Source organism: Bufo bufo, chromosome 9 (genome assembly GCF_905171765.1).
Source record: "Bufo bufo chromosome 9, aBufBuf1.1, whole genome shotgun sequence".
Lineage (NCBI taxonomy): Eukaryota > Metazoa > Chordata > Amphibia > Anura > Bufonidae > Bufo > Bufo bufo.
In genome coordinates, this window is record NC_053397.1 from 124,657,011 (window position 1) to 124,683,834 (window position 26,824).

The 26,824-nt window shown below is 43.2% G+C and overlaps 1 protein-coding gene across 1 annotated transcript in view; it reads left to right on the plus strand.

Moving 5' to 3' along the window:
- Positions 1 to 10,135, plus strand: part of OLFML2B (olfactomedin like 2B) — a 1,036,708-nt gene extending 1,026,573 nt beyond the window's left edge. Inside the window, exon 8 of the mRNA XM_040408704.1 lies at positions 9,342 to 10,135. Within this exon, the coding sequence (XP_040264638.1) occupies positions 9,342 to 9,943 (602 nt within the window). The 3' untranslated portion in view covers positions 9,944 to 10,135. The remainder of the gene's footprint in view (positions 1 to 9,341) is intronic.
- Positions 10,136 to 26,824: the final 16,689 nt, after the last annotated feature.

Consider the following 26,824-nt stretch of genomic DNA (forward strand, 5'->3'; position numbering starts at 1 on the left):
CCTCCACAGATTCTCAATTGGATTCAAGTCTGGACTCTGGCTGGGCCACTCCAAAACGTTAATGTTGTTGTCTGCTAACCATTTCTTCACCACTTTTGCTGTGTGTTTTGGGTCATTGTCATGCTGAAATGTCCACTGGTGACCTTGGCCAAGTGTCTCTGCAGACTGCCTGATGTTGTCGTTGAGAATCCTCATGTATTGCACTTTATTCATGGTGCTGTTTACTGTGATTAGGTTCCCTGGTCCATTGGCGGAAAAACACCACCAAAGCATTAGGTCCCCACCACCATGTTTGACAGTGGGGATGGTGTTCTTTGGGTTGAAGGCTTCTCCTTTTTTACGCCAAATGAAGGAAACATCATTGTGACCAAACAATAAAATTTTTGTTTCATCTGACCATAACACAGAAGACCAGAAGTCTTCTTTTTTGTCCAAATGAGCTTTTGCAAAGTCCAAGCAAGCTTTTGTGTGCCTTATCTGGAGAAGTGGAACCCAGCAGTGTGCAGTCTCGGTTGGATTGTCTGCCTTGAGACATTGCCACCAGCAGAGCCCAGATTCACCAGGATGGCCTTGGTGGTGATCTTTGGACTCTTTTTGACCTCTCTAACTATCCTCCTGGCCAGCACAGGTGTCACTTTTGGCTTCCGACCACGTACTCAGAGATTTTCCACAGTGCGGAATATCTTGTATTTTTTGCTCAAATGTAAATAAAAGCTGAGAAATGTTTTTTTTTCCCCACAATAATGCCTCTTGTACATCGTCTTATTATCTTTTGGGAGACACCTATGTCATTTCCCGTCAAAAAATTACTTGCTGGTTGAATAAAAGTAACTTCAAGTCAAAATTTGCCAGGGGTATGAATAATTATGGGCAGCACTGTAGATGTTTTCTTTCCTCATCTTCTCCTTTCAGACCAGATCACCATTTTTCAGCCATTTCTCATCTACTTTTCCATCATCCTCCCATCTTCTGGACAAATCATCCTACCACCCCCAATACTGTGCCTGCTGTGCTCCTCAATATTATACTGCAGAAACAGATAAACCCCCTGATAATACTAGTACCACACAGATAATGTCCCCTTGAATAATTATTGGCACACAGTGCCCTAAAATAACTTCGCCCAGCAAATAGTGTCCCCTGACACTAATAGTGTAAACATAACGTCCCCCAAAAATAATTGTAGTAAGTTGATACTGTGCCAAGGTGCCTCCACAGTAATAGTGCTCACAAAAGTCCCACCAATAGTAGTAATTATCTGCTATAGGTAGTAATAGTGCTCCTACAGTGCCCCCAACATGTCCCCGCTGTGCCCCAGAAGTAGTAATGCTCCCATAGTGCCCATAATTGTAATCATGTTTCCCATAGACCCCCGGTAGTAATAAAGGCCACCATAATGCCCCCCAGTAATAATAATTCTCCTTATAATGTGACAGTACAAAAAATGCCCCCTAATAATGTGTGCAAGTGAAAAAAATACCCCCTTTTAATGCCCCCAGTTGAGCTAATGTCCCCATAGTGCCCCCATATTGTGGCAGTATAAAATACCTCTATATAGTCCCCCCAGTAAATCCCCCCATAGTGCCTCCCTCCCACCTTCCCCCTAGCACCCCCCATAATGTACCACTATAAAATGCCCCATATATAGTGCCCCAGTAGATGCCCTCAGTGTCCCCCATAATTTGCAAGTATAAAATACCCCTCCTTAGTGCCCCCCCCTAGATGACCCCATAGTGCTCCTCTTTCCCTCCCCAATAGTACCCACCATAATGTGTCCCAGTATAAAATGCCCCTATACAGAACCCCACATATAAAATACCCCTTCTTTGTGGCCTCAGTAGATGCCCCCATAGTGCCCCCAATAATATGCCAGTAAGAAGTGCCCCTATAGATGCCACCATAGTGCCACCCAATAATGTGCCAGTAAGAAGTGCCCCATAGGTGCCCCCAATAATGTGCCAGTAAGAAGTGCCCCCATAGATGCCCCCCAACAATGTGCCAGTAAGAAGTTCCCCCATAGATGCCCCCCAATAATGTGCCAGTAAGAAGTGCCCCCCATAGATGCCCCCCAATCATGTGCCAGTAAGAAGGGCCTCCCATAGATACCCCCCAATCATGTGCCAGTAAGAAGGGCCTCCCATAGATGCTCCCAATCATGTGCCAGTAAGAAGTGCCCCTCCCATAGATGCTTCCCCAATCATGTGCCAGTAACAAGTGCCCCCCCAATCATGTGCCAGTAACAAGTGCCCCCCCAATCATGTGCCAGTAACAAGTGCCCCCACAGCACTCCTCTCTGTATTGTACGATATAAAAAATAAACTCATATACTTACCTCCATCAGGCTGGCAGCGATGCGATGCAGGCCTCTTCCGGCCTGTGTCCCACACTGTACGGCTCAGGCGGCGAGATGACGTATTCACGCCGCCTGCACCGGCCTCTGTTAGGCTGCAGGCCTAGTGCCTGCAGCCTATCAGAGGAATGGGGAAGGGAGATGCCTCTCCCTTGCCCCGCAGCATCCATCTGTATCGCTGTCCTGGGGACGGTGATACAGATGACTATAGAGATGAGTGCTTACACAATGGAAGCGCTCATTTCTCTGCGACCTGCCGCCGCCCCCCACCAGGGCCGCATCGCCTAATTGGCGGTGCGGCCCTGCTGGCACCCCCTGCAATTTTGCACCCAGAGCAACGGCCCCCCTGCCCCCCCCCCCCCCCCCCCCCCGCTACTCCACCGATTACCCGAAGTCAGCCTGGCTATGAGCCGAGCGCTGCGATTGGCCAGCGCTACAGCATAGGAGAAAGAGACGCCGGCAGGTTGCCCTGGGTGGAGCCTAACTATGAACATACCGGAGGCGCCAGGGGATAACAGTAAGTGCAGGGGGATCCCTGGGCGCCGCTCTACACGTCTATATAGTCAGTTTAGATACTTTATTCTGGTGAAAGGTCCTCTTTAAGCTTCTCTCCGTTCCCTAAAATAATTTTTAAGTACCTTACATCTCACCCTACCTTTGTCATTGGTACCAATGCGTACCATAACCGCTGGGTCTTCCCCAGGCCCACCCAGCAATCTGTCTGACCTTAGCTGCACTCTTCTTCCCATCCTTCCTAAAGCAGTCATCCTCCTGGTTACTAGGAGCAACGCCCTGCTGCTGTGTTGCTGGCCTTTGGCTTGCATCCTTAATATTGGCCAAACAGGCATACTTACTAGGGTTTTCCAGCTCAGGAGTAGCTGCCCTGGCACTTTTCCCCTACCCTTTCTCATAACTTTTACCCAGCTGCTGACCCCAGAATCCTGACCTTGCCTTTCTCCACCACCTCCATTTCTCTGACCCCGGTGAGTGCCTGCACAATGAGGTCTAAGCCTCTCTCTAGGTTTTCAATGGTTCTGCGTGTTGCAAGCTGCGCACTTAGATCTAGAATCTTGGCTTCCAAATACACAACATGCCTTCATCAAGTGCAAAACTATTCACCCTCAATTGGCTGTTTGAGGCTTTATTCACATAGTCAGAGTTCGGTCAGTGATTTTCATCAGTGATTTTGAGCCAAAACTAGGTGAGAATCTAAACACAGAACAGGTAACAGATCTGTGGAGGGTCCAGTCCTGGTTTTGGCTCACAGTCACTGATGAAAATCACTGACCAAAACACTAAAGTGTGAATAAGGCATAAGGCATGCAATCATTGCACAGGACACAAACTTAGTAGCATTGTCCATGGAGCTGATTCTTAAACATGTACGGTGCTGGAGCATTGTGTAAACATGGCGCCCACTCGCACTTGCAGCGGGCATCATTGCTGGCAGGTCTCTGCAGTTTCAAACAGCAGAGACCTGCGGCTAATTACCGTGACCAGCAATAATGCAGATCACGGTAAATAAAGGCTTTTGATACACTGATCAAGTGAGATTGCGGCATCTAAATGCACAAAAGCCCAGAAGCTTGTGCTTCCAGGCTTCCTACCAACACCCCATGCGGCCAATGGGGCTGTCGGTAGTTGCTCTGAATACTATAAGCCTCGCTGACTTTTTAAAAAGTCCCTGATTGTACAAAATTAAAAATTAAAAAACAGAATTTATAGGCTCATATATATCAGCTTCAAAACCATTACAAAATTATTTAAATTAAAAAAAAATATATATAAAAAAATTAAAAACTTAAAAGTTTAAATCATTCCTCTTTGTGTAAAATAAAAATAAATAAATACCCAAATAATATTAAATATAAACATCATGGGTATCACCGCAACTGAAAACACCTGTACTATTATACTATAAAAAAAATAAAAAAAAGGCAATACTGCGAATGGTGTAATGGAAAAAAGGGTCAAAATGCCAAAAAAATTTGATCAAAAGGTCACACGCACACACACTTCAAAATGGTATCAATAAAAACTTCAGATTGTCCCACAAAAATAAGCCCCTATACAGCTCAGTAGACATTAATATAAAAAAGTTATGGGGGTCAGAATATGGTGATGTAAAAAAAAAGGTTTTTTTCAAAGTTTTAATTTACACATACAAAACCTATACATATGGGTTATCGTTGTAATCAGACTGAACCAGAGAATGAAGGGCATGGGTCAGTTTTGCTGCAAACAAAACGCCATGGAAACAAAACCAATAAAAAGGTGGAGAATTGCATTTTTTTTTTCCAATTCCACCCCATTTGGAATTTTTTTACCGCTATGTGAACGGAAATATAAAAAAGTTTTGGCTCAAAGAAGATAGGGAAGAAAAATGAAAACGCAAAAACTTAAAAAATAAAAAACTTCCGGTAGTGAAAGGGTTAAGGAATAAACCAGAATGAATATGAATTTTAATTCAAACCCCTGACTGCTGTAACTGGTAAACTTGCTAGAATCAAGCAAACAATGTTCAAGGTAAAACTATCAAACCTTGGTTCTTATGTCCATGGGTTGAACTACGGCCTAGTGTTAAAATATGCACGTATCTGTATTTTTTGCACTTCACAGTAATTTTGCAGCACTCAGCAACCCTCGCTTCATTCGCAAACCTCGCTTGCAGTTTCTGTGTCTTGGTGCTCATACAGTGCCTGGGTTAGGAAATATAATATTGCTTTCATTAACTCCTTAACGTCCAGCGCCGTACATGTACAGCGCAACCGGACGTGACTTAACGTGACTGACCTACTGCTCAGTGCTGAAAACACTGTGTCCGCCCGATCAGCGGCAGGGGACCTGCAGTCACAGATAGCCAGACCCCTGCTGTATGTGCCAGCATCGGTTAAATCACTGATGCTGATGCATTAACCCTTGCACTGCCGCGATCAGAGCTGACTGCAGCACGTGCGGGCTTCAGACATGTGCCGGATGTCAATCGGTTCCCCGCGCTGCTGTGACGGGAGATCCTGTGAGTGGGATACACTTACAGCCAATGCATTACAATATAGAAGTATTGTAATGCATTGTGTAAAGGGGGATCAGACCACCAGAAGGTGTGGAAAAAATAAAAGTTAAAAAAAGAAAGTTTTTAATTTTTTTTTTAAGTTTCAAGTAAAAAAAAGCGTCCTTTTCCCAAAATAAAGTAAAAAAAATTGAAAAAAGTAGGGGGAAAAAAAGACATATTTGACATATTAGGTATCGCTGTGTCCGTATCGACCGGCTCTATAAAAATATCACATGACCTAACACCGTCAAAATACTAAAATAAAAACTCCTACCTTGGTACGGCTGGACTGCTGGATCCTGGCTCACTTGCAATAAATTGAGTGTTGCTAGTAGGAGTAATTGAGGAACTTGGTAGCAGTAAATGAGATCCAGACTTGTGATATAATTCAACTTGTCTTTACTGAATGGCAGCATAAATCCATACAAGTTACAGCAATAGTCCTTTAGGTCCCAGCAGGTATTGGCAATATGTGGCAGGGATCAATATCTCTTCTGCTTCTTATCATATGCCAAGAGAATATGGCAGGTATCTATCTTCTGCTCTGTCTATCTTCTGCTTGGTATGGTCCTGACTAGCTGAGGAGGAATTTGGCTTCTCCTGGTCTCTGGATATGTACTCACAGTTATGCTCACAGGGAATGCTCTTCCTGGAGTTCTGGAGATGGCTGCTTGCTTGTCAACCAGCTGAGGCTGATGGCTCAGGCTGGGAATGGTGATCTTTGGTCTCAACCGAGACAAGATCCTGGTTTGGAATCCCTATTTCTGGGAGCTCCTACTAAGGGTACTTTCACACTTACGGCAGAGAGATCCGGCAAGCAGTTCCGTCGCCGGAACTGCTTGCCGGATCAGGCAAAACGTATGCCAACTGATGGCATTAGTAAGACTGATCAGGATCCTTAAAAAGCCTGATCAGTCGAAAAAATGCATTGAAATGCCGGATCCGTCTTTCCGGTGTCATCCGGCAAAACGGATCCGGCATTTATTTTTTTCACCTTTTTTTCAGTCTGCGCATGCGCAGACCGGAAGGACGGATCCGGCACTAATACATTCCTATGGGAAAAAATGCCGGATCCGGCATTCAGGCAAGTCTTCAGTTTTTTTCGCCGGAGATAAAACCGTAGCATGCTGCGGTGTTCTCTTTTGCCTGATCAGTCAAAACGACTGAACTGAAGACATCCTGATGCATCCTTAACGGATTGCTCTCCATTCAGAATGCATGGGGATATGCCTGATCAGTTCTTTTCTGGTATAGAGCCCCTGTGACGGAACTCTATGCCGGAAAAGAAAAACGCTAGTGTGAAAGTACCCTAACACAACCTTCCCCTTGCAGGGAGAGCTGGAACACTCTGGATCTAACTGGTTTTTCCCTCCCTTGCCGCAGGGCGTGGGAAACTCCACTTCCCTTAAGCAGGGGGGACAGAACAGAACTGGAATGTTCCATTCTGAATGGCCATAACATAACTATGCCTACCAACGATGCCGCCACCTGCTGGTAGACCTGAAACATTACAAAGGAAATATAACATTTAAAATGGTTTCAACTGCACAGTAGTGAATAACATGAGGAAATCACATCAGATGACAATATTAATGCTCTTAGCAGATTGTAGCGGGTAAAAGCGTTTAGTAACCCCACTCTGGGATGTTACACAATCGCCCCAAAAATAAAAAAAAATATGGCTCTCAGACTATGGAGAGATTAAAACATGATTTTTTTTGTTACAATTTTTTTTTTTTTTAAGTAGACATATTAGGTATAGCCACATCCATAACAACCTGCTCTATAAAAATACCACATGACTTAACCCCTCATGTGCACACCGTAAAAAAATTCAAATAAAAAAGTGTGTCAAAAGCAATACCAAGCAATCAAAAATTCATATGCACCCTAAAATAGTACCATTCAAACTGTCATAACATACTGAAAAAAATGAGCCCCTACATAAGACAGTCACCCAAATTTTTTTTTTTTTTAAAATATGACTTTCAGAATATGGAGACACTAAAAAATATATTTTTTCCAAAAATTCTTTATTATGTAAAACTGAAACAAGTCAGTCAACTAGTCATATTTGGTATTGTATTGTATTGGTATTGGTATTGTCACGTCCTTAAAAACTCTATAAAAATACCATGTGATCTAACCTACAGATGAACTGTAAATATCAAAAAATAAAAACGGTGGCAAAACAGCTATTTTTTGTTACCTTGCCTCACAAAAAGTGTAATATAGAACAACCAAAAATCATATGTACCCTATAATAGTACCAACAAAACTGCCACCTTATCTCGTAGTTTCCAAAATTAGGTAATTTTTGGGGAGTTTCTACTCTAGAGGTGCATCAGGGGGGTCTTCAAATGTGACATGGCAGCTTAAAATTATCCCAGTGAAGTCTGCCTTCCAAAAACCATATTGTGTTCCTTTCCTTCTGCGCCCTGCCATGTCCCCGTACAGCAGTTTAAGACCACATATGGGGTGTTTCTGTAAACTACAAAATCGGGGTAATAAATATTGAGTTTTGTTTGGCTGTAAACCCTTGCTTTGTTATTGGAAAAAGTGGATTAAAATGGAAAATCTGGCAAAAAAGTTAAATTCTGAAATGTCATCTACATTTTCCATTAATTCTTGTGAAACACCTAAATGGTTAACAAAGTTTGTAAAATCTGTTTTGAATACCTTGAGGAGTGTAGTTTCTAAAATGGGGCCACTTTTTTGGAGTTTTTGCTCTAGGAGTGCATCAGGGGTTCTTCAAATGTGACATGGCAGCTTAAAATTATCCCAGTGAAATCTGCCTTCCAAAAACCATATGGCGTTCCTTTCCGTCTGCGCCCTGCTGTGTGCCCATACAGCAGTTTACGACCACATATGGAGTGTTTCTGTAAACTACAGATTCAGGGCAATAAATATTGAGCTTTGTTTGGCTGTTAACTCTTGCTTTGTTAGAAGTAAAAAATTTATTAAAATGGAAAAATCTGCCAAAAAGTGAAATATTGAAATTTCATCTCCATTTTCCATTAATTCTTGTGGAACACCTAAAGGGTTAACAAAGTTTGTAAAATCGGTTTTGAATACCTTGAGGGGTGTAGTTTCTAAAATAGGGTATTTTGGGGTGGTTTCCAAATATGTAAGCCTCATAAAGTGACTTCAGACCTGAACTGGTCCTTAAAAAGTGGGTTTTGGAAATTATCTGAAAAATTTCAAGATTTGCTTTCAAACTTCTAAGCCTTTTAACGTCCCCAAAAAATAAAATGGCATTCACAAAATGATCCAAACATGTAGTAGACATATGGGGAATGTAAAGTAATAACTATTTTTGGAGTTATTGCAATCTATTATAAAAGTAGAGAAATTGATTTAGAAAATTTGCAAATTTTTCAAAATTTTGGTAAATTTGGTATTTTTTTATTAAAAAAATGAATTATTTTGACTCAGTTTTACCATTGTCATGAAGTACAATATGTGATGAGAAAACAATCTCAGAATGGCCTGCATAAGGCCTCCTGCACACGTGTGCAAATTGCAGGCCGCAATGCACGAACACCGACCTTGGGGCAGCCTCCGCGAATCGCGGACCCATTAACTTTCATGGGTCCGCGATCTGCTCGTTCCGCAAAAAGATAGGACATGTTCTATCTTTTTGCAGAATGGAAGTACGGAACAAAACACCATGGAAGCACTACATAGTGCTTCCGTAGGGTTCCATTTCGTGCTTCCGTTCCACACCATTCCGTGTATTGCGGATCTGCAAATGCGGTCTGCAATACAGCAACGTTCGTGTGCAGGAGGCCTAAGTAAAATCGTTTTAAAATTATTACCACATAAAGTGACACGTCAGATTTGCTAAAAATGGCCTGGTCCTTAAGGTGAAAAATGGCTTGGTCCTGAAAGGGTTAAACACTGATTTTTGTTGTTTTTGTTTTGTTTTGTTTTTTTCAGGTCGTTGGAGCAATTCCTACAAGCTACCTTATAGTTGGATTGGTACAGGAAATGTTGTATATAATGGATCCTTCTACTATAATAGGGCATTTACTCGAAATATCATAAAATATGATTTAAAACACCGCTATGTGGCAGCTTGGTCCATGCTCCACAATGTGGTTTTTGAAGAGGCCACTCCGTGGAGATGGAAAGGTCACTCAGATATAGACTTTGCTGTGGATGAGAATGGTTTATGGATCATCTATCCAGCTACTGATGATGAAGGATTCCTGCAAGAAGTAATAGTCCTGAGCAAACTGAATGCTCAGGACCTTACAACTCAGAAAGAGACAACATTTCGGACTGGATTAAGAAAGGATTTCTTTGGTAACTGTTTTGTTATCTGTGGTGTGCTGTATGCTGTGGATAACTATAATAAGAAAACTGCCAATATATCTTATGCTTTTGACACTCATACAAACACTCAGATTGTTCCAAGACTGCTTTTTGAAAATGAATATTCTTATACAACACAAATTGATTACAATCCAAAGGATCGCCTGTTATATGCTTGGGACAATGGACATCAAGTCACCTATCAGGTGATATTTGCATACTAAAGCTAACTTCCTACTTTTCTCAAGTAATAGCAGGCATTTCACAGTACAAATGATTCTCTATTAGCAACAAAATGTTGAAATTTTACACCTGTACACTTGAACCATCAATGGGGCAGATTTACAGCTGAATTGCACCACATTCATTAATCATTTTCCGCAGGATTTATTGCCTCATTTAACAGGGGGGGGGTGGCTTAAAGGGCTTCTGTCACCCCCCTAAAGACATTTTTCATTTTTGGGCGACTTAAAAACCTTATACTGCGATTTATCAATATATAGTGCTGACACCCTTTTTCGTTCAGTAGTTTCTTCAAAAAACGCACTTTTATAATATGTATATTACCTCTCTACCAGCAAGTAGGGCGGCTACTTGCTGGTAGCAGCCGCATCCTCCTTTCAAATAAACGCCCCCTCCTCCTGTTGATTGACAGGGCCAGCGAGCGCTCTCGTCCTCTGGCTGGCCCTGTCTGCGTTCTAAATCTCGCGCCTGCCCCATACCGGTCTTCAGTCGGCGCAGGCGCACTGAGAGGAGGACGCTCGCTCGGCCGCTCCTTCCTCAGTGCGCCTGCGCAGGGTGTAGATGTGACATCATCGGCGCAGGCGCATTGAGGAAGGAGCGGCCGAGCGAGCGTCCTCCTCTCAGTGCGCCTGCACCGACTGAAGACCGGTACGGCGCAGGCGCGAGATTTAGAACGCAGACAGGGCCAGCCAGAGGACGAGAGCGCTCGCTGGCCCTGTCAATCAACAGGAGGAGGGGGCGTTTATTTGAAAGGAGGATGCGGCTGCTAGGAGCAAGTACCCGCCCTACTTGCTGGTAGAGAGGTAATATACATATTATAAAAGTGCGTTTTTTTGAAGAAACTACTGAATGAAAAAGGGTATGAGCACTATATATTGATAAATTGCAGTATAAGGTTTTTAAGTCGCCCAAAAATGAAAAATGACTTTAGGGGGGTGACAGAAGCCCTTTAATGAATAAAGGTGAAGCTTCATGGGAAATGGACATGGCTTAAACTGCGACATGTTCAGCATAAATGTGCTAAACACGGGGCATTTTTTGCATGAAATAAGCCAATTAATAGGTGGTGTAAATTTAGATTTAGACAGTCTAAAACTGTGTCATATTTACCCACTGTGATTAAATGTGGCACAATTTAAAGCATACCTGTTTTTTTCAATGACTTTTCAGAATAAGCAGTCATGTGTGTATACATGAGTGATAACACCATAACCATTATGGGGGTAATTTATTATCAGATATACACCAGTTTTCTGGCGTATATCTGTCGCTGATTGCGGCGCAAGGGTTATTTGCTCTGCAATCTGCAACTTTTCTCTGCTCATGCCAGGTCTAAAAAATGGGGTGTGGCGTGTGCGCGGAAGCGGACAGACCAGTAGGCTCATCTCATTTATCATTTTCTATGCCCTTTTTAGGCGTATAAAATGGTCTAAAATTAAGCAAGTAAGGAAGCTGGCTTACATGTAGACTGGCGGTGGATGTGCCTAAGTTATGTAGAGGCCGAAGCCTCTTTATAATGTCGGTGGATCTGCCACCAGCAGATGGGGTTATTAAGACCGGCGTCTAAAAGGCCGGTCTTAATACATAACCCCCTATATGACTTATATATGGTAGATGCCCCTTAGCTGGTGGGTGCAGACAAGCTGCTCATCATGTATCCCCATGTAGTAAATATAGTGACTGGAGATTCTGCTCCCTAACTTGCTCATAATCGCCCTGTGTCACAGGAAGTGACATCAGATGACCCCTGTTCGGCTGATTTTTAATGGCTATAAAGATTCTGAATGATACAGTGCTATTTAGACTTGCTCCTGATGAAGGGGATATTTATTTCCCCAAAACGCGTTGAGCTTTTAGCTTTGATTTTATCCTGCTTCCATACCATTAAAGGAAATTGCAAGAAGTCATCGGGTCTCGGACTGCTGCTTCATGCTAAGACTCCACAGGCGATCCAGGATAGGGAGGATACCTTTTGGGTGTCTTGAGCTTTATCCCAATGGGAAATCCTCCCTGTGAAGTGAGTGATGTTCACTATTTAATGATTTTAAACTTGAATGATACAACACAATATAGTGATTCTGAATAACTGTCAATTGCTCGGACTGGCGCCTTCAGGTATATTGCGGTTACTTTTTCTTTTTTCTTGTCTTCACGTACTCAGCCTTTGGTTGTGCCTGGTGCCTAGGCAAACAAAGAACCGCTTATGGCAGCCTCTCCTAATTTATCCTCGATCTATATATACTATAACCATTACTTATTCTACTTTTAATACTGTCTAAGAGGTTCCACCCTTTGGCGCCCTGCCTGACCATTTGATTACTTGGAATTTATTCCAAGATCAATTGTCACGGGTAAGGAAGGTAGAGAGGAAATGCACCCCCTAAACTGGCACCCTCAACCCTGTCCCTGCCTACTTGCACCACCCGCCCTAGGTGACGGGGCGCAATTGGGCGACAGTCCCTGACCTACGTAAGTGTAGAGCAGAGCGAACAGAGAAAGAGAGGAACAGACAGCCAAGGCAGAAGGCGGTACACAAGACTAAGGCAAACGGATAGACAGGGAGGTAGATAAGACAAGAGTACCCAGTGATGGGAAAGGCAATGGCGGGTCAACTAGCCGAGGTCGGTCCGGGAGGTCACATCAATACAAGGGATGAGGCAGGAGACGAAATCCGAGAACGAGCCGAGGTCAAATCCGAGAGATAGCGTAGGTACCAAGGGAGCGGGCAAAGCGAGGTCAGGAAGCAATAATAATAGTACACACAGCCCTAGAGACGAAAATCACAGGCAACCTGTATCCAGCAGGCCGCCTGTATTTATAGTGGGGAGTGAGGGTCATGTGACGTGGCCAGTGTCACATGACCGACAGACAGACAAGTCGAGTACCGAGTGATCATCTCGGCACTCAAGGCAGACCTAGGAGCAGGGAGCCTCCCAGCTAGCAAAGCCGCCCTGGGAACGAGGACAAACACAGATCCTCGCTCCCGAAGCTAAGCAGCAGGTCTGCGGCTGATGGGAGACCGAGTGCGCCTTTGGCGCCCCGTTACATCAATAGAGTGAGTTACCCTCCTTTTTATTTAGTTTTTTTCTCTCCCTATCTGTTTACCTGGGGAACAGAGCATTTTTCTCTGATAGTATATATTACATTTACTTGCACTACTGAATTATGCAAAGTTGTTTAAAATGACAGTGATCATTTAAGATCGTCTAGTCTAAATTTACTCTATTATTACTATTAGACAGTAGTAATAAATCTGCCCCACTTGTGTGTGTTTTTAAACGTAAAATGGTATACTTTATACTTAAAGGGATTGTCTCACTTCAGCAAATGGCATTTATCATGTAGAGAAAGTTAATACAAGCCACTTACTAATGTATTGTGATTGTCCATATTGTCTCCTTTGCTGGCTGGATTCATTTTTCCATCACATTATATACTGCTTGTTTCCATGGTTACAGACCACCCTGCAATCCATCAGTGGTGGTCGTGCTTGCACACTATAGGAAAAAGCATCAGCCTCTCTAGTGGCCACGACCATGGGAGCGTACATAGCCTAGTGCTTGTGGTTTGTATTAACTTTTTGTACATGATAAATGTCACTTACTGAAGTGAGACAACCCCTTTAAGTACTGTTCAATAAGGGATTTAACCATTCTATAACATGTGTTCTTGAAGTTTGCTCAATATAAATACAGACATATAAATCAATAAAAAATATGAATAAAGAGCAAGTAGAAAATACTTCAAGATAACCAGTTTACATAATTAATTTGCACAGTTCTATTAATATAATGTAATGCACAGCCTAGGAAGAAAGTCATCATGTACAATATCGAATACTGCAACAATTGATAAAAATAGCCTCTAATCCTGATATTTATATTGTGAGGAACTTAAAACGGGACGACCTGCCTCTGGCAAGATTACTTGGTAATATTAGAAGATACATTTTGATAACAGCAAAAAACTAATAATTTACAAATGTAGTTAAAACTTTGCCCAGTTTAAAATAAATTGTAAAGTAAGGAACATTATTATTATGTACCAATGTCAGGTACATGCAAAATAATCTGACATTTTATAATGTAGTCAAATTCCCAGTTATTTGTACACACCTTTGACTCTTAGCATTATTAAAAAATAAACATTTTGAAGTAAATAATTTTATATTTTTTTTTATAAACCTTTTTTACCTGCTTTTTAAGCCACTTTTGTACACAAATGTGAATCCATTGTATTTACATATTAGTCTGCCTATCATAGCTTGTAAAGGAAATTGTAATTGTATAATAACATATGACACAGACATGGTAACCAGAACATGAACACCCTTTGTTTACACTGCTAGCTACATTCAAAAGACCAATGCACAGTAGGAATGAGATATATATTATAAAGTTGTTTTTCTTCCTTATATTTATAAATATTCACACACCCTATTCCAAAAAAGTTAGGACTTTGTGTAAAATGTAAATAAATATAAATAAAAACAGAATGCAATGATTTGCAAATCTCATAGATCCATATTTTATTCACATTAGGTAATAAAACACATATTAGATGTTGAAAGTGAGGCATTTTACCATTCCATAAAAATAATTTAGTAATTTAAAACTTTATGGCAGCAAAACATCTAAAAAAGTGGGGCTAGGAACATTTGTAGCATTGCATTGGTGATCTTCTGCCGATCTTTGCTTCTGGGAGACTCTGCCTCTCTAGCATGTTATGTGACTTAGTTGCAAATTGCTCCTCCAAGCTGTTTTTTATTACTGCCACTTACTAGTCTAGCCTTTTGCTGCCCCATCCCATATTTTGCCATTAGTTTTGCTGCCATCACCGTCTAAATGAGTGTTTAGTTTTTTTTTCATGAAATTGTAAAATGTCTCACTTTCAACCTCTGATATGTGTTCTGTGATCTATTGTGAATAAAACATGGATATATGAGATTTTCGAACCTATGCATTCTGTTTTTATTTACACTAATTTACAGCTTACACAGCGGCCCAACTTTTTAAATGGGGTTGTATAAAAGGTATAGAGCCCTTAAAATTTTTGGAGAAATCCTAAAAAGAAAACCCGTAGCTCAACCAGCAAGAGTTTTGAACCAATTAAAGGGATTTTTCAGTCTTTCAATATTGATGACCTATCCTCAGGATAGGTCATCAACATCAGATCATCGGGGGTCTGAAACCTATATCTCCTGCCGATCAACTGTATGAATAGAACACGCACACCATGCGGGCATGCCGTCTCCTGGCTCTCTTCCTGCTTGCCATAGACATGGCAGCGAGCAGGAAGAGAGACAGGAGTGACGCATGCCTTCTCTTCATACAGCTGATTGGCAGTGGTGTTGGACCCCCGCCGATCTGATATTGATGACCTATGATGAGGACAGGTCATAAATATTAAAAGCCTGTAAAACCCCTTTAAGTGGAAGTCACTATAGTCCATACTGTGAGGATAGATGAAAAAAGCATTTCCGCCATTTAGCTTCTTTGCTGTTCTAACAGTCCAATATTCTTCCAGCTTTTATGTTCCTCCACTTTGCAGCTGTCTTGTGTAGCTCAATACTGCAGGCTGATGAGGATTCAACCTAAACTGCTGATACAACGCTGCTTATTCCCTTTTAGAAAAGGAATGAAGACAACATCATGCAAACTGCTTTCCAAAAGATAAAAAGCAAATGTTTATAATACTCACAAATTTAAAAAGATAAAGCTCTTTTCATCATTAAAAACAAGGCACACTACGAACACCCAACCTAGGTTTCGGCTTCTCCTTCTACTTTCAGGCTGTGTACAGTGTGTCACAACTCAAAATTTATACCCTCATATCAACAATGAAAAGCCACATTAGCTTAACATTGCATCTCAAATGACACTTCTACAATTATCTGCATGCATATTGCTCAAATCAAAGGGAGGTGGGAGAAGAACAGCAACTATTTTCTTCGTCCATTTTTGATCTATACACACTATGCACAGCCTTACAAAACTGCGGCTATACTGTTCTCACTCAATATTCATAGAAAATCAAATCGAAAACCCTTTCTCATATTCAGTCAAGCCCATTTCAAGCCCAAAAGTTTTTAATATTTCTGTATTTTTGGGCGCATCTAACTGTAAGACACACCCCAGGTTTAGACAACAGAAAATTGGAAAAATATATATATTTTCTACATTTTAAACCTTCCCTGGTGGTTTAATGAAGTGGAGGGGTCAAGATCACCAACTTATGGGTCTAGAATAAATTGGGTTAATAGTTTTGGTTAGCTCCTGTTAACCTTAGTGTCATCTGCTGACCATTGTAGCAAACAGCAATAGCACACACCCCATTATATATACAGTACAGACCAAAAGTTTGGACACACCTTCTCATTCAAAGAGTTTTCTTTATTTTCATAACTATGAAGGCATCAAAACTATGAATTAACACATGTGGAATTATATACATAACAAACAAGTGTGAAACAACTGAAAATATGTCATATTCTAGGTTCTTCAAAGTAGCCACCTTTTGCTTTGATTACTGCTTTGCACACTCTTGGCATTCTCTTGATGAGCCTTAAGAGGTAGTCCCCTGAAATGGTTTTCACTTCACAGGTGTGCCCTGTCAGGTTTAATAAGTGGGATTTCTTGCCTTATAAATGGGGTTGGGACCATCAGTTGCGTTGAGGAGAAGTCAGGTGGATACACAGCTGATAGTCCTACTGAATAGACTGTTAGAATTTGTATTATTGCAAGAAAAAAGCAGCTAAGTAAAGAAAAACGAGTGGCCATCATTACTTTAAGAAATGAAGGTCAGTCAGTCAGCCGAAAAATTGGGAAAACTTTGAAAGTAAGGGCTATTTGACCATGAAGGAGAGTGATGGGGTGCTGCGCCAGATGACCTGGCCTCCACAGTCACCGGACCTGAACCCAATCGAGATGGTTTGGGGTGAGCTGGACCGCAGAGTGAATGCAAAAGGGCCAACAAGTGCTAAGCATCTCTGGGAACTCCTTCAAGACTGTTGGAAGACCATTTCAGGTGACTACCTCTTGAAGCTCATCAAGAGAATGCCAAGAGTGTGCAAAGCAGTAATCAAAGCAAAAGGTGGCTACTTTGAAGAACCTAGAATATGACATATTTTCAGTTGTTTCAGACTTGTTTGTTATGTATATAATTCCACATGTGTTAATTCATAGTTTTGATGCCTTCATAGTCATGAAAATAAAGAAAACTCTTTGAATGAGAAGGTGTGTCCAAACTTTTGGTCTGTACTGTATATATATCTATCAAGGTACCTGTCATGGCTCTACAATGTCCAGCCATGCTTGTTATGCTAGGTATTTTTTGACACTTTGCGATCATGACATTATACAAGCACACACACACACAGCTCTTACAGCACACACCTTATACACACTAACTGTTCTCTCCTGTCTGCAGTGATCACTGATCGGTGTCAGGCAGAGAGACAGAGAAGTGTTCAGACTCACAGCTCTCCAGGTTTCTCATTGATTGGGCAAAGTGCTGTATCAGCCCTCTGCTGGATCATTAACGGGGGTTGTCTCACTTCAGCAAATGGCATTTATCATGCAGACAGTTAATATAAGCCACTTACTAATGTATTGTTATTATCCATATTTCCTCCTTTGCTGGCTTGATTCATTTTTCCATCACATTATACACTGCTCGTATCCATTATTACTACTACCCTGCAATCCAGTAGCGGTGGCCGTGCTTGCACACTATCTGGTGGCCAAGACCGTGGGAACGCACATAGGCCGGAGCTCTTTACTATATTGTGCAAGCACAGCCACTGCTGCTGGATCATAATCAACAGAAAATGACACTTTACTTTCAATACCATCCACAAAGCCATTATTAAAGAGAGTAAAGGGGCACAATAAGGTTGAGGTGTGGGCCAGGCCATCAGCCTCAGCACATTTATCATCATTTACAGCAGTTTTGTGATATAAATGTTAACTGAAATCTACGGCAGATACGAGCTGGCATCTATTTCAATCAGGCATTGGACTGCCAGGGGATAGCCTTGATAAATCTCATAAATCTGCCTCCTATGTGTGTAGCAAATTGGCCTTAAAATAATTACAGGGGGGAAAGTCAACAAAATACATGTTCATATTGATTTGCTTATTTTTTATTGATGGTTTTGTATAAATTGCAGAATTTGTTTATATTCATCTGCAGACTGTGGATCAGTTTGCTAAATTGCTTCATTTGTTATTATGATTTAACCTACTTAAAATCTATTAAACATAGAATTTTAGTTGCATTAATTTGGTAATGTATTTATTTTGATGCATTTTTCATGTGTTCTCAATGCTTGTAATGCCAGTGATTACCATGTCCCCAGTTAGGCTAAATGCACATGAGCAGGATTGCGTGCGGATTTTCCGTGCGGAAAATCCGCACCATAGGTCATGTACATTGTATTCTATGAGAATTTGAAATTCTCAATGCACACGATGTGGATTTTTTCCGTGCAGATTTTAAAATCTGCAGCATGTCAATTTATAAAATTTTTCTGGACTGGATTTTCTACATTTATGTAGTAAAATCCGCATGTGGAAAATCCGCACCAAATTGCACCAATTGATGAGGATTGACCACACGGATTTGCCTACGAACTTCAGTGCGGATTCTCCGCACATGAATCCAGAGCGTGTGCATGTACCCTTAAGCTGATAACATGAGAAAATTGCTGAAAAGTGATGAACTAGAAGGAAATCTGGTATACCTGGGAGGTCAAGGATAATCCAAAATAAAGTTACAGACACAGATGAATCCCTGTTTAGGAAATAAAGGGTGAAAACCAGAGGACTGCCAGGATAATGCCCTTAGAAGTAGCCCAAAGTCAAACTGACTAGTTGGTACAGTGGTTCCATACCCGCTGCCCTTTTCAGTAAGCTCAGGCACTGGACTCCACTGACCCACCCTATATAGGTCTACCTGAACTATTTCACGAAGGCTCCCTTAGACCCAGAATTGCTTACTGTAGCCTAAATAAAATTACAGTAAATAACAGATATCTCTTGCCGTTGATCCCAGAGCTTAGGTTGTGTGGCACTAAGAAGTTCTCCAAGCTGAATTTGCATGGTGCATACAATCTAATATGGATCAGTGAGGGAGATGAGTGAAAGACTGCTTTCAACACCCATAATGGCTATTATGAATACCTGGTGATGCCATTTGGGCTCTGCAATGCCCCAACAGTTTTCCAAGAGTATGTAAATGACATTTTCCAGGACCTTTTGTACACCTATGCAGGGTTATATCTATAGGGGGTGCAGAGGTCTAGGAGCCTGAGGGGTCCAAAGACCCTTGTGCCATATAAGAAGAAACTGGTATTATAGAAGGTGCAATTTATTTATTTATTTTTTGCCTCAGGCAACAGGAAGGCTATGTGCTTCCCTGACCACAAAGCACTGAGGGAAGGGGGGCCCGAGCTGAACTCTTGCACCATGAGCCTTTAGCTACACCCCTGCACCTATGTTGTCATCTACCTATCAGATCTAGTAACTCATTGTAAGGCCGTAGGGCGGCTGCGCCGTATTGTGGCCCGCAAACAGATGGTCGGATATCCACGGTCGCCGGCCGTGTGCACCCCGCATCACGGATGCGGACCCATTCAAGTGAATTCCGGAGATGCGGAACGGAGTCACAGAACGGAACACCGGAAGCATTACTGAGTGCTTCCTTGGTGTTTCTTTCCGTTGTTCTGCACCGCAAAAAAATATGAAATGTCAGATTTTTTTTGCTGTGCGGACTGACCACGGACGTCGCCCGTGCATTGGGGACCGCACAACGGACGTGTGCATGATGCCTTAGTCTGAGAAGTGCATCTTCAAAAAAAAACTCTATTTTTCCGGGTCATATCTTATGCGATCAAGGGGTACAGATGGACCCAGAAAAATTATCTGAAGAACTGGTCTGGCCACAACCTACTGGCATTAAATGATTCCTGGGTTTTGCTAACTACTATTGGCAGTTTATTCCCCACTTCTCCCCCTTAACAGCACCAATCTCTGCCTAGACCTGCAAGGGAGATGATGACAAGAGGTGGACATTGGAGGCTAAGTCAGCTTTCCATTTCCTCTGCACCTGTCCATCATTGCAAACAAATTTTTCCTAGACGTAGCCACATAATCTATGGGTGCTGTGTTGCAATACAAAGGGGATTCCGGAAAGATGTACACCTGTTTTTTCTATAGGCTTTCCCTGCGCTGAATGAAATCATTACGTTTGGTATTGAGAATGGCAATTAAATTTGCTTAGAATTGTTTGCATCTGTTAGAGAGAGCTAATCACCCAGTAGTCATCTACACAGATCACAAAAATCTGATGTATCTCCAATCCACCAAGTGACTTAACTCTGCCAGTCGCTCTTTTTGGCGCTTTGGTTGCAGTTTTCATTAAGTGGATGCCTTATCTCGCTCCAAGAAATGGAACCTTTGCACATAATAGATCCAGCCTGTGTCCACTGAGGTGCTAGTTGCAGGCGCCATGGCCAGGAGTTTTCTGCAGATATGGCAAGAGACCAAGGCCTCTCTGATTTGTACAGCTACATCCATGAAGAAGCATGCAGACAGGAAACAAAGAATTCCTTTACTATTTTTTTTTTCTCCTCCTATTCCAGTTATCTCTGTTTAAGATACGGAGCATGGTGCTTATGAGGTGAGATGCAGGACATAGTTGAATTCAGGAGGGCATGTCGTGGGCCGGGTACACTAGTACCTGATTCTAACAGAGTTACTTACCACTGATATCTTATTCTGTACCAAGCCAGCAGCAGAGATGGGGGTTGGGCAGCCCCCTGGGCATTGGACTGCCGGGAAATTTCCCTGTATGGTCTATGGCCAATCCGCCCTTGTATATTGGATATGAAGAAAGTAAGGGGTAACACATTCTATTTTGTGGATTAGAAGGGTATTAATCCTGAGAAGAGTTCTTGGGAGCATGTGGAAAACAACAATGCTCCGGCTCTCTTGAAAAAGTTCTTGGCACAGTTCGTTCTTAAGGAGAGGTGGTGTACTGTTACGCTTACTACCCATGTCTGCCACAAAACTCCTCCATCTCAGGCATCTCTCTACTTACCCTGTGTGTATTGGGCTAGTATTCAGTGAAACTTCTCTGTGGTACTGCAAAGGTTAACCTTCATTCTAGCTTACAGTTACAGTACAATATGTCTGACAGAGAGGTGTCGGGGCCTTCTAAGGCAATGGGCAGTGGCAAAAATGTCTCTGGAGCTGGCAGAAGTAGCAGCAGAAGAAGGGGGGTAGCAACAGTCGGAGAAACAGGCCAGAGTTGCTAGTGTCATCCAGTAGTCGTGTTTTGACCAGCAACCTAGCTGACCATTCAAGGATAGCTAGGTTGCTGGTTGACTCGATCTTCAACATCATATCAACTGACATCAGGCACCCCCAGACATGAGTTGGTGGGTTCCCCTGACACCAGGCTTAGTTGGGATGGCCCAAGAACATGTTCTATTCCTTCTGCTCGGGAAATATTGTATGCTGACAGCTCTACTCCGCTTTTCAGTGAGGACAAGCGTATTGAGGACAGTCAGCAGCTACTGCCCAGCCAAGATTTGGAGGCGAGATCCACTGCTTCCTCCTGTAGGCGGACAAGTAGCGACGATGAGAGTTGCGTGGGAGCAGGTGTTGCGAGCGGTCAGGCACACGGCCCTGAGACTGGTGAGGTTGACATCAGTGAATGATGATGTAGCCGATCACACATGGGAGAAGAGGGGGCCTCATTGTCATCATCAGGGGATGAGGGTGCCAGCTTGCGCATGAGACAACACCTGTGACAGCAGGATGGTAGCGTGGCCTTGAGTCAGCAGGGTTGCAGCAGTGTGAAGTCTGGAGCCAAACATGCCCAGGGTAGACTGTCTGCTACTCAGGAGCCTACCCATCAGGAAACAACTAGCGGTGCATGGCTGTACAGAGGCGGCGGCGGCAGCAGACAGTCAGAATGCTGTGGTAGGTGGAAAATGCCATACTCGCCGGTATGGGAATTTTTCATCAAGTCGCCAGAGTATGGCAACATAGCCGTTTGTTGAAACTGTGGGCAGAAGGTGAGGTGTGGCCAGGGTGCCAGTGTTGGTCCCACAGTCCTGCGCTAACATATGCAACATCATCATAAAGTGGCCTGGAAAAATCGTGGCGCTAATGTTGTTGTAAAGCCTGACACAGAAACTGCTGGATCTCCCAGTGGCCCACACCCCTTCTCCAGTAGTCAAGACTCCACAAACCTCAGCAGAAGGGAGCCTTCCCATTATCTACTGATCCTGACGCTCTTTCTACTGCTTGTCACTTATTTCTCCAGCAATCTATCACGACTCGATTGCAAAAAGACAACAGTATGAGTGCACTTGCAACGACAGGGGCCGCAGGGATGCAATGTGTGAGTGTGGTCGGCCGATGGGTGTAGTAGTTGGTACTCATGGTTTAGCAGGACTCCCTGAGCCAGCGTGCAGTGAGGGGAAGGAAAGCACCGGATTCCTTCGGGGAAAACTCTGCAGTGTCCCACTATGTGTTAAGTGTGGGCACTTTAAACTTTTGAACTGTCATATTTAATGTATTGTGGTATCAAGCTGTAATTACTATTATCAGGCTGCTAGGAGTGTTATTACTAGTTATGGACAAACATCGGCCGGGACGATTCGCGAACGCCATCAAATGTTCGCGACGGGCCCTATTCACTTTAATGGCAGGCGAACCTGCAACACCTTCAGGTCATTATTGCAGCCACCAAATACTTACAAACCGGATTCCAAAAAAGTTGGGACACTAAACAAATTGTGAATAAAAACTGAATGCAATGATGTGGAGATGGCAAATGTCAATATTTTATTTGTAATAGAACGTAGATGACAGATCAAACGTTTAATCAGAGTAAATGTATCATTTTAAAGGAAAAATACGTTGATTTTAATTTTTTTCACGGTGTCAACAAATCCCCAAAAAGTTGGGACAAGTAGCAATAAGAGGCTGGAAAAAGTAAATTTGAGCATAACGAAGAGCTGGAAGACCAATTAACACTAATTAGGTCAATTGGCAACATGATTGGGTATAAAAAGAGCTTCTCAGAGTGGCAGTGTCTCTCAGAAGCCAAGATGGGTAGAGGATCACCTATTCCCACAATGTTGCACAGAAAGATAGTGGAGCAATATCAGGAAGGTGTTACCCAGCGAAAAATTGCAAAGACTTTGCATCTATCATCATCAACTGTGCATAACATCATCCGAAGATTCAGAGAATCTGGAACAATCTCTGTGCGTAAGGGTCAAGGCCGTAAAACCATACTGGATGCCTGTGATCTCCGGGCCCTTAAACGACACTGCACCACAAACAGGAATGCTACTGTAAAGGAAATCACAGAATGGGCTCAGGAATACTTCCAGAAACCATTGTCAGTGAACACAAACCACCGTGCCATCCACCGTTGCCAGCTGAAACTCTACAGTGCAAAGAAGAAGCCATTTCTAAGCAAGATCCACAAGCTCAGGCGTTTTCACTGGGCCAGGGATCATTTAAAATGGAGTGTGGCAAAATAGAAGACTGTTCTGTTGTCAGACGAGTCACGATTTAAAGTTCTTTTTGGAAATCTGGGACGCCATGTCATCCGGACCAAAGAGGACAAGGACAACCCAAGTTGTTATCAACGCTCAGTTCAGAAGCCTGCATCTCTGATGGTATGGGGTTGCATGAGTGCGTGTGCCATGGGCAGCTTGCATGTCTGGAAAGGCACCATCAATGCAGAAAAATATATTCAGGTTCTAGAACAACATATGCTCCCATCCAGACGTCATCTCTTTCAGGGAAGACCCTGCATTTTTCAACAAGATAATGCCAGACCACATTCTGCATCAATCACAACATCATGGCTGCGTAGGAGAAGGATCCGGGTACTGAAATGGCCAGTCTGCAGTCCAGATCTTTCACCTATAGAGAACATTTGGCGCATCATAAAGAGGAAGGTGCAACAAAGAAGGCCCAAGACGATTGAACAGTTAGAGGCCTGTATTAGACAAGAATGGGAGAGCATTCCTATTTCTAAACTTGAGAAACTGGTCTCCTCGGTCCCCAGACGTCTGTTGAGTGTTGTAAGAAGAAGGGGAGATGCCACACAGTGGTGAAAATGGCCTTGTCCCAACTTTTTGGGGATTTGTTGACACCATGAAATTCTGATTCAACATATTTTTCCCTTAAAATTGTACATTTTCTCAGTTTAAACTTTTGTTCCGTGATTTATGTTATATTCTGAATAAAATATTAGAAGTTGGCACCTCCACATCATTGCATTCAGTTTTTATTAGACACTTATTTGTATAGTGTCCCAACTTTTTAGGAATCCGCTTTGTACAAGAAGTGCACAAATCATCCCACAACATGGACAGTGACATACCAGAGGGGGATCAATGGCAAAAATTCCCACAAAAAATATGTATTTTAATCAGGGGCCACTTTTATGCGTCTTAAAGGGAAACTGTCAAAAAGTTGGCCTGGTGGAGCCTAGAATTTTTTTCTTTTAGGCCACAGGAGTACAGGCCCCAAACATTAGGCATTCACCGGACAGAAAACATCAAGTGATTATGTGGCTGGAGGTATATTAGACGGTCATTGGATAACAATTTTACTTCTGGCCAGTAGACTACAGGCCCCAAAAATTATGCATTCACTGTACATAAAAAATCAAGTGATTATGTTGCTGGAGGTATATTAGACGGTCAATGGATATCAATTTTACTGCAGGCCAGGAGACTACAGGCCCCAAAAATTATTCATTCACTGGACAGAAAACATCAAGTGATTATGTGGCTAGAGGTATATTAGACGGTCATTGGATATCAATTTTACTGCAAGCCAGTACAAATACACGTCAAATACATATGTTTAAAAGAACAAAAAATTCCTCAGAGAACCGTGCCTCATTCATTTTTAGAAATGTAAGGTAATCCACACTGTCGTGAGCTACGCTAGTGCGCTTATCGATCACGCTCCCCCCTGCTGCGCTGAACGTCCTTTCGGACAGGACACTCGACGAGGGGCAAGCCAGAGTTCCATGGCAAATTATGCCAGCTCCACCCACAGGTCAACCCTGCACACCCAGTAGTCAAGGGGTTCCTCGCTTCTCAGAGCATCCACATCGGCTGTTAACCCGATGTAGTCGGACACCTGTCGGTCTAAGCATTCCCCGAGTCTGGATCCAGGGGGCAGCTGTCGATGGGTTGGTTGCAAGAATGATCTGATATCCGAAGTGACAAACACATCTTCAAACCGCCCTCTTCTTGCATGCGCTGTAAGATTGGTACTCACAACTGTTTCACTGTGGGTGGAAATTCCTCTGCCAGTGCCCGCAACAGCAGAATGCAGCATCTCTTGAAGCAAGGCCTGGAAATGCTGCAATCTGACAGCCCTCTGTGATGCTGGTAACAATTCTGCCATTTTGTGTTTGTAGCGGGGGTCTAAGTATGTTGCCACCTAGTACTGGTCCTTGCCCTTTATGCTTTTATACAGGGGTCCCTCTTCAAATGCTGGAACATGAAGGCCCCCCATTTGTGCTAAATTGGAAGCGGTGTAGCAGCCTGGCTACTGCTTATCGCCCAGGAGAATGTCGTCCTCGGTCTCCTCCCCCCATCCACGGACAACACCAGGGATCCCAGAAAAGTTTAAAGCCTGCTCTTCTTGCTCCTCCTCCTCCTGCTCCCCCAGGCACCATCCTCCTATGAATCCAGACTCCTGCTGACTTGTCTCAGATGGAGTAGTCCCCCCCAGGGAATTCATTCAGTATTGCAAATTACTAATCTTCCTGCTCCTGCTCCTCGACGGCTTTATCAATGACACGACGCAATTCATGCTCCAGAAAGAAGGTGTAACGGCACATTTTTGCTGGAGCAGCCTATCAAGCATATACAAGGTGGAGTTCCATCGCGTCAGGCAGTCACAAATCAGACGTCTGACGGGCAAATGGTGTCGCCGCTGAATGTCAGCAAGGCGAGCCATGGCCGTGTAAGATCTTCTAAAATGGCCAGAGATTTTCCTGGCCTGCCGCAAGAAGTCCTGGACCCCGGGGTATTTGGCAACGAATCACTGCACAACTAAGTTCAGGACGTGTGCCATGCACGGCACGTGTGTCATTTTGCATTGTTTCAGTGCGCTCAGCATAATAGTACCGTTGTCACACACCACTTTACTAACTGTCAAATTTAGCAGGGTTAGCCACTGATCAGCCTGTGACCAAAGAGCTGAAAGCCGTGCAGGACCTGTGTGGCACTTGGCTTCCAGGCACAACAGCTGAAGCACAGCATGGCAACGTCTCACCTGGCACGTCAAATAGGTTCTGAGGAGCTAGGGGGGTGCAGTGGAAGAGGCGGTAGCAGTGGAAAAGGAGGATTCAGCCATGGAGGAGACGGAGGATGAAGTAGGAGAAGGAGAAGAGGCAGGACGTGGAGCGACGGGACTGTGGCTTTGTGGGTTCTGACGGTGTTGCTCACACTGAGCTCAGTGATGGGAGGCCAGGTGTCTTCTTAAGGTGGTCGTCCCTAGGTGAGTGTTGGGCTTATGCGTTGACAGCACAGACTGCAGATGGCAACACTATTATCAGCAGCTGACACATTAAAAAAAGCCCACACTGCAGAGCAATGTGCCGAGGTCCTGGTAGCGCCAGATGTGACCGTGCATGGTGGATGGGTCGCTCCAGATACATGTGCTGTCTGCTTTTTCCCTCCTGTGCACTGCAAGTTCTGCCTGCTTCTCCTCCTTCTCCTCCCTATCTGCTGCTCCATCTCTCCCTCTGAACTCCCTTCCTCTTTCTCTCTTATGGGCACCCACATGACGTCCATCGACACGTCA